This window comes from Gymnoscopelus microlampas (genome assembly GCF_963454915.1).
Source record: "Gymnoscopelus microlampas genome assembly, chromosome: 19".
Classification (NCBI taxonomy): Eukaryota; Metazoa; Chordata; class Actinopteri; order Myctophiformes; family Myctophidae; genus Gymnoscopelus; species Gymnoscopelus microlampas.
In genome coordinates, this window is record NC_139956.1 from 44754256 (window position 1) to 44763582 (window position 9327).

The 9327-nt window shown below is 46.0% G+C and overlaps 1 protein-coding gene across 1 annotated transcript; it reads right to left on the reverse strand.

Annotated features, from left to right (window-relative positions):
* Window positions 1–617: 617 nt before the first annotated feature.
* On the reverse strand, window positions 618–2957 carry vgf (VGF nerve growth factor inducible; the record flags this gene model as incomplete). The annotated part of the gene is made up of 1 exon (XM_084042418.1): window positions 618–2957. One exon carries the CDS (start codon window positions 2955–2957, stop codon window positions 618–620), a length of 2340 nt encoding a protein of 779 aa, XP_083898544.1.
* Window positions 2958–9327: the final 6370 nt, after the last annotated feature.

The window sequence follows — 9327 nt, forward strand, 5'->3', positions numbered from 1 at the left end:
ACTCAAGACCTGGTGGGATCTGGACCAGCTATTGAGAAACAGTGTTTTAGCCACTTAAACCCCAGCATCCGTGTCGTGGGGAAAACGTTCGCAGAAAATAGCAGATCGACAAGTTGTAAGCTTGTCGATCTGCTATTTTCTAAAGCAGGGGTCTTCAACAGGGGGTCCGGGACCCCTAGAGGGTCCTCAGAGTTACTACAGGGGGTCCACCAAATCTTTGTGTGATATGATTTTTGACCTTAACCACTTGAACCCTTGCATCCCTTTTCTGAGGATAACTTTAGCAAAAAATAGCAGATCTACAAGCTCACAACGCCTCACGCTGCGAGGCGTTGTGAGCTTGTAGATCTGCTATTTTTTGCAAAGAGGTGTTTGGTGTAGAGGGAAAAAAGAGCAGACCAAGTAAACAAAAAAAGTTGAATCTGAAACACAAGTTTATACAATATAGAGGGGGTCCCTGCTTCATCTCTCTCTCAGCTAGGGGGTCCTTGGCCTGAAAACGTTGAAGACCCCTGTTCTAAAGCTTTCCCCACAATAACAGAAAAGACACTAGTATAGAGCCTTGAGGGACTCCGGTCAACCATAATGGGGTTCAAGTCGTTTTAACGATCCCTCCCTCACTGGACCATCTGCGGCCGCTTCATGAGGATCTGCTGAATGTAGCTCTCTAGGCGGTCATCGTCGTCGCCGCCGTCCGCCTGGTTCCCTCTCTGGCCGTCGTAGTAATCGTCGCCTCTGGTCGCGACGGGCGCCGGGGGCCGGTAGTAGAACGCACTCCGCCGAGGAGAGACTCCCGCCAGGCGGGGAGGCGAGCGCAGCTGGGGGAGGGGCACCGCCGCCGCCGGCTGGAATGTTCTCGGGTAGGACGAGTAGACGTAGTCGGCGTAGTAGGGGTTTCGGCGAAGGCTCGCCTGAGCTTTCCTGGGCCTTACTTGGACCCAGTTGCGGAAGCGCCGTCTCGGGGCGAAATTGTAGTCGTAGTCCGCCGCCGAGCTGCCCAGGAGGTTGTTGAGGGTGAGTGCGGGTTTGGGGAGGTAGTAGCGCGGTTTGGCCTTTGGAGGAGGAGGGTAGTAAATAGGATAGTAGCCGCGATAGGGTTTCTGTTGGTAGTAGGACGCGTAAGGGCTGTAAGGCGTGTAACTGCCCCGAAAGGACTTCTGCGGTTTGAGCCAGAAATCCTGAGCGGTCGACAGAGGCTTCCGGGGTTTGCTCCAGAAGTCCTCGCCGGCCGGCGGAGATTTGGCGGGCGGTTTCTCCAGAAACCAGGCCTTGAGGGGGTTGACAGCCTGAGGGTCTTGCTTAGACGACGGCACGCCGTTGAGAGCAGCTGCCATCTGTGATGCCGAAATGCCGCTGACGGACGATGAGGACGATTGAGAAGACGACATGGGCATTAGGGGGCGCTGCCGAGGGGGCGGCGGTGCCATCTCGTGCGCCACGTCCTTCTTCTTCTTTTTCTCCACGTCGCTGATGATGTCGACGACGTCGTCGGCGGGGAGGTGGAGCTTGCTCGAGATCTCGATCAGCTTGTCGATCGTTTGGGGATCTATGTCGTCGTCCTCGTCCATCACCTCCTGCTCCTCGTCGGAGCGCTTGTCCTCTGCCGCGTTGGACTGAGACGAGGAGTACTTTCTGCTTTGCGGCCTGTACTTCCTGTTACCGCCATTTTGTTTGACCATGTACTGGAGGAGCATGTCCGAGGCGATATCGGCCAACTTCTCCTCCTCCATCTTGGCCCTCTGCGCCTCGGCGGCCTGTCTCCGCACCTCCTCCTGCTCGGCTTTGGCCCTCGCCTCTTCCTCTGCGGGGCTCAATGCCTCCTCTTCCTCCTCCTCCTCCTCCTCATCCCCCTCCTCCTCCTCACCCTCAGGCTCATCCTCTTCCATCACGTCGTTCTCCGGCGATGGGGGCCTCTGCGCCGGGATGTTGGTGTTGTCGAGGTCATTGTCTTGAAAGTCGTCCATGAAATTGCCTCCCTTGAACGTGGGGACGTGCATGGCTTTCTGCGTCTCCTCCTGCCATTTCAGCTTCTTCTTGGACATGGCCGGGTTGCCCCCTTTGTGTGTGGGTTGGATGTCATTGTAGGGGCTGAAGCCCCCCCTGCTCTCCCTCTCGCCGACCTGGGAATCTCTTTCCCTCTTGGTGGCGGCACTGTAACTCTGAAACTTCTTCATCATCCTCTCCAGGCTCTGCACTTCCTCCGGGCTCAGCTGTTCCTCCTCTTCGTCGTCGCTTTGCCGGGGATCGCCCGTGGCGGCGGCCGGCCGCGGGTGTGCGGCGGGAGCCCCCTGCGCTCCCACCTCCTCCCCTCTCCCGTCGGAGGAAGGGTCGGCGGCTGGCTTGGTTTTCACCGGCACCGTCTGACTCGTGGTGCGGCTCGTCACCCTCTCTGTCATTCTCTCCTCTTCCTCCTGCTTTCTCTTCCTCTCCTCCGCCTCCTCTCTCTCCCGCTCCTCTTTCCCCTGCGCGGCTGCGGCGGCCATCACAAGCTCCAGCTCGTGTCGTCCGTCGCGGTTCGCTCTCTCCGCTGCTCTCGCTGCCTCCCCTTTCTCCTCCCCCTTTGTCACCTCCGCGGGCTCCGCTTTCTCCTCGTCTGTCCCCTCCCGCTGTCCCCCCTCCATCCTCCTCTCTGCCTGGGGCTTATTTAGTGCCTCCAGTAAGACCGCCGCTAACGTCTTGGGATCCACGTCTTTGAAGAGCTCGTCGTCGTCCTCCTCCTCCCCTCCCTCTCCCGCTTCCGCCCCTCCTTTTGGCGAGGAGCTCGTCTCGCCGCCCCGCCTCGCCTTGTCCCCCGCGCCGCCCCCCTCCGCTAGCCCGGGGGAGGCAGCCCTGTGCCGGCTGCTGCCGTCGAATCCGGGGGCGTTGATGGGGATCTGCGTGGAAAGGGGGAGGGAGGACGCTCCGACCAGGAGGACCAAGAGCGTGAGGGCACTCGAGGCGTCGTGGTACCCGAGCATGGTCACTCAGGATGGGGCACACAGCCGGTGGCAGGGGTGGTGGAGGGAGGCAACTGGAGGAGAAACACAAAGAGAGGAAAAACACGTCAAAGAAGCCTTTCAAACATATTGCAATTACATAATATATATACATATTTGCTTTTAACCACTTAACCGCTCTTTTTCTTTTGTTCCAAACTTTCTGAAAATGTAAAAACAGGGGGGGGGTTATATATTGTTTTGAAATGTTTTGAAAATATATATATATATTTACTTTTTTGTGCGTGAATATCTTTGAAAATGTAAGCCTGGAAATGTTCATCGTTAATGTGATTCAATTAAGGAAGGCACCAACTAAACTACATGAATGCCTCATCGATGCAAGATAGCTAGTCTCCTAAAAATGTATTAGGCAGCTCCATAATGACATACTAATGCTTTTATGGTTTTACGACAGGATGAAGAGATGTTAAGAAGGGGGTGTTCTGTCATGTTCTATTCCTGGGGCTTGGTTGAGGCTTTCAATATCCATTTAATGTGGGTGGAGTCATTGCCAAGAAAAGCTCTATTAAAGGTAGGCAGCTTTGTAAAGAACAGCAACTGCTATTTAATTTTTTTTATCACCATAGTATCAGTTCAATCTGGAACTTTCTTTTTATGTTCATAACTTCACAGCAGCAATCAACTTACATTTTCATAACTGAAGTTTGACCGATACGATGCTAACAAAGCAATAAGCTGCACTGTAGGCAATAAACGCCGATACATTCTGAACAGTGAAATATGTCACAGCACGCATACAGCGCTCCCTCACAATTCTGCCTGCCCTTGACAAAACGTGTGTGTGTGTGTGTGTGTGTGTGTGTGTGTGTGTGTGTGTGTGTGTGTGTGTGTGTGTGTGTACACACACACACACACACACACACACACATATATATATATATATATATATATATATATATATATATATATATATATATATATATATATATATATATATATATATATATATAATATAAATAAACACGTTTATATATAATATAAATAAACGTGTCTGAATTCATTGATTGGAGTTAGGCTTACTCAGAGATTATCTCTCAAAGATCTAACATAAACAAACAGTATAGCTTTTGTGGTTTTTCATCAGATTCCAAAAAATGCTGTCTCCCTAGCAACCGACTAGCCAATCACGCGACCGCCCGTCTCTAACGGAGAGAATGCGCACCGGAGCACGACCAGTGCGCATTGTTGCGACATTTCGCAACAACGCAATCTGCGTCGTCTGTTTTCCACGATGTAATTATTCATAGGTGACACCATCCATGAGCCATTTTAATTCAAGTGAATTCACTCTGACACACAATGCAGAAAAAAGAAAAACGTTTCTTGAAAGTTTTGAGGCGCAACAAGTGAGGAGGCAGATTGTTTTATTAAATGAAAGTAGTGACGCCCTTAATTGACCACAGACATCATCTATTTCCCCCTTTAATATGATCATCCGGATGTTTTATTTTTTCCCCCCCAGAGGTGAAATCTGCATACAGTCTCTGTCGGGTGGAAACCTCATGTCTCCAAAACTGTTACTTTTCAGGATAAAAAAACAAAATCAAGAGTAGCAGATCTACAAGCTCAAAATGTGTGACGCTGTAATATGATCAAGCAGGGCGCTAATTTACCCTCAAAAAAGAGACCAGAGGTTTCTGCCCGACAGCAACGATATCTTCAACTGTGCCCCATGCCCCCACCCAACCTCGAGGGATTAAAAGGTCGTCTGATCGCACTGTTTATCTTCTAGATCAGTGTTTTTCAACTGGTCCGGGGACCACCAGTGGTCCTTGAGGGGGTTCCAGGGGGTCCCCAGCCAAATTAATAATTAGGAACCAAATGGACCCCTATATGTCTGTAACTCTAAGAGTGTACAAATGGAACCAAATGGACCCGTTATAGGGTCCATTTGGTTCCATTTGTACACTCTCAGAGTTAAATGATAATGATAATGATAATGATGATACAGTGTAGATTGGGACCCCCAAGAAATCTAAATGGTTGAGTCCCAGGTATAACTTTTCAAATGGGGGTCCGTGGGCTAATATGTGTCAATTTGGGGGTCCTTGACATGAAAAAGGTTGAAAACCACTGTTTTAGATCATAATAACACAGATGGCTTGTCTCATCAGAGTCTAAACACTGCACAGGCCGTGACCATTGCATATCGTCGCTGTCGGGCATAAACCTTTTTTTTTTTTTTTTTTTTGGTCAATCAGCATCCTACTTGATCATAATACAGCATCACACAAAAGCATCACAAGTAGCAGATCTACAAGCTCGCTTTGAGCTTGTAGATCTGCTCCTTTTGGCTGCTTTTGAATTTTGAATCCTGAAAAGTAACAGTTTTGGACTTATGCGGTTTCCATCCAGACAGAGACGATGTTGTCAAAAGAGAGATGACGATGTTTCTGGGCGCTGGGTGCGGAGAAACTGTTGTTTATGACCGAGCAATCATCTATATTTAGCTACATTATAGGGAACATCTGGATTTGTGTTTCTCCCTCCACTCTTTCTGATGCGTTTGCGTCAGAATCAGTTTCAGCACCTCGGATAGCGCCACTTTAACGAAATGAACGCACACACAGCTGTCAAACAATATACATAAGAACATTGCACATACACACACCACGAATGTTCATTTAACATCCAAAACAGTCTACTTTTTTTATACAAGTTAAATAGCTAGTTGAACCATTTCAGTGCATAACACTTTACTTGAGATTCAGACAAAACTGATGCCTGTATCATTATTTTTATTATTATTAATTGATTAGTGTCTCTAAGGGGCGTAGGCTATTACGCGTCTTTATGAAAGTGACGGAGTTGATTGATGACGATGGTGGTGATGATGATGATGATGATGATGATGATGATGATGATGATAATGATGATGATGGTGATGATGATGATGATGGAAGGACAATAATGTCCACTATAATCATGTACTAATTTTGTGCATTAGATAAAGACTGCTATATTCCATTATTTCATTAACCAGTGGCTTTATCAAGCATTGTTTCTAATAAATACAGTGTAGAAAAGTAAAACATTCCCAATACCAGTGGCATAGGCTACTGAGTTATATGGCCAAGAGTGAAACAAAACAACTGCAAACTAAACAGAAACCAAAGAAAAATACAATTAATAATTATAATAATAATGAATAATAATTAATTTATAGCCAATATACAAAACAACTGAAAACTATACAGAAATGAAAAATACAATTATTATTATTAATAATATTCATATTCATATTAATATTAATATTAATAATAATAAATAATGAATAGCCCTATTGCCTATATATGTTTAAGCACTTACCTTTGTAAGAGAGCTGATGAGTTGGGGGGGGATTCCTTCTTTTCTTTGCCTCTGTAGCACCAGAACCAAAAGCTCTTCAAAACCTCTGTCAGGCTCAGCACTAAGTGTGTTGTTCGCATGAGAGATGTACAAGCACAACAGCTGTCAGCAATAATGTCTGCACTGCAGTGTGTCTATATATATATAGTCTGCATAGGGATGCGTGATGCCCTGCCTCAGTGCTTCGGTACTTCTCAGTGTTTACGGTGAGTTTTGTAGTGACGCTGCAGCTCGCTCCTTGTTCAGAGGGTATTTTCAGCACCTCGGAGAGCGCCTGGATACTTATAAGGAGCCGCCCCTCCCTCCCCCTGAGCCACGTGACCCTAAATACGTCAGTGGCTCCCCATTGACGTAACACGCCGGGAGCGTTTTTCATTGATAAGATTCCCCTCCCCCCTCCCCCTCCACTCCAAACCACCACACCACCACCCTCTCTTCTCTCTCTCTCTCAGCGTTGCCATGTCTGCTTGTTATGATGAGCGGCTTTGGGCTTATTTTGCTCTGAAGTTGCGAGTTGCGTTTTTGTTTTTTTTGGCTTGTTTCTAAAGTGTAGTTGCTTATTTTGGGGCTTGTTTCACAAGTTTGAAATTATTTTAACCATGTGGTTCTCAAATATGTTCATGTCATTGGACCCCCATCTGGAAATGTTTTGTGCCAGGGAGCCCCGAACCAGGTTTGTGTTCTTAGAATGTTTAAAAAAATATTCCATTTTATTTCACAATTTTCTTTAAAATAGCAGATCTACAAGCTCTCAACGTGATGCATCGCGACGCGTTGTGAGTCTTGTAGATCGTCTCTTTTCAAATAGCCACAGTAAAGTGCACATGTGGCCTATAATAGTCGCTTCTTTTGGGCTTGTTTTTCTACACCTGGTTGCTTATTTCTCTCACAAAATCTGGCAACGCAAACCACCACACCACACCACCCCTCTCTCTCTCTCTCTCCCCCCTTCCCTATCTATCATCTCTCTCTCCCCCCCTCCCCTCGATCGAACTGAGGCGTGCTCTTTGCTGATACGCTGCAGTGCACACAACAAGCTGATGAATGAACGGAAACTGTGAATGAAATAGTATTTCGGGGGGGGGGGGGGGGATGTTTTTGCAGATTTTTTCCCCTTTACGATCATAACGAGGTTGGTATATGAAATAGTTATTTATTTATGCCACGTTCTTATCCTCCATAATGAATGCATAGTAGACCTCATAGCTTGTCTCATAGACTCTGTAGCCTATACAATAGTTATATCTTGCCACACTATACAGCATTCACATTTAAATGCAAATTCTGTTCTTTTATGCATATTTCTTTCCACCGTTTTTTGCCGACTAACCACTTAAACCCCATGTTATGGTTGACCCTCAGGGGTCAACCATAACAGTCCCTCAGGGCTCCATCTAGCCTCTTTTGTTTTCCGTTACTGTGGGGAAAGCTTTGGCTGACAATAGCAGATCGATGAGCTCACAATGCGACGCAATCGGCTATTTCCAGCGAAAGCTTTCCCCACAATACGGATGCTGGGGTTTAAGTGGTTAATCTGATCAGCGCTGAGTTCCCTTCAACCCAAGCCCGTCCATCCGTACAGTACACATGGTAATTATGACATGTATAGGGGGCACAATTATGTCTTCTTGTCTGCAACCGCAGATTCATTAGCTTTTATTTTCCAAAATAGCAAAAAAACAAACAATCTATACAAGCTGGTAGATCCATATGTTTCTTTAGCATTTTTTCAAAATAGGGTTTAATTGGTCATTTCTTTTGCCACACCATAGATTTTTCTCTTCTCCCCCCCCCCCCCCCCCCTTCTGAAGTGACTCCATGCCGGCAGGGGAAAAGGGATGTGAAAGGGGTGAAATATGTGAGTTATTAAATGCAGCGGGCTGAACCAGATGTTGCCTTATCATTATGTTCTGATCTGGGTCTGGGTGTGGGTCTGGGGTGGCTGTGTGTGTGTGTCGCACTGGCTGTGGGCCACCGTGAGTCCAACCGGCCCAAGGACAGAGAGAGAGAGGAGGGGACTGCGGAGAACCTGCTGCTATAGAGACCCTGCATTAAGCCTCTGTCTGTCTGTCTGTCTGTCTGTCTGTCTGTCTGTCTGTCTGTCTGTCTGTTTGTCTGTCGTGTGTGTGTGTGTGTGTGTGTGTGTGTGTGTGTGTGTGTGTGTGTGTGTGTGTGTGTGTGTGTGTGTGTGTGTGTGTGTGTGTGTGTGTGTGTGTGTGTGTGTGTGTGTGTGTGGTCAGTGTTGAACATGGTGAGATGTCACGTTGAGAGGAAAAATTGCAGCAGCTTTAGTGGCAATAGATAAGGATGAATAATTGCTCCTTACTATTAATATCTAGGAGGCACTGCACATATCATAGCTTGAGTTTATATTCATATCCATGGGAGAGCTTATCCTGATAGAAGCAGTATAAAACAACACAACAAAAATAGCCCGCAAAGTCTCGCCAATTTGCCTTTAAAAGGAGAAAATCAGACATTAGTCATCGGCTTGTTTCTGTTGCCAGAATGTGTTGGCATTCAGAGACATGGTCCGTGTACAAATGGACCCTTTCTGTTGTAACCTTACACAGCAAAATCCTCCGTTCATTTATCCATGTGGAACTCTGAACGTGCATATATGGAACGAAATTTGGACCCAAAAGGGGTTCATTTGGTTCCATTTGTACACTCTCAGAGTGAAATGAAAGGTGTTGAGTGGATGATGTCAGTTAAAACAAAAAGGTTTTTGTTCAAAATATAAAGCTCTTCTAGAACTATAGCTATTTAACAATATATATATATATATATATATATATATATATATATATATATATATATATATATATATATATATATATATATATATATATATATATGTAAATATATATGTAAATATATATGTAAATATATATGTATATATATATATATATATATATATATATATATATATATATATATATATATATATATACCCGTACTGTGCACAAGCTTGGAAATC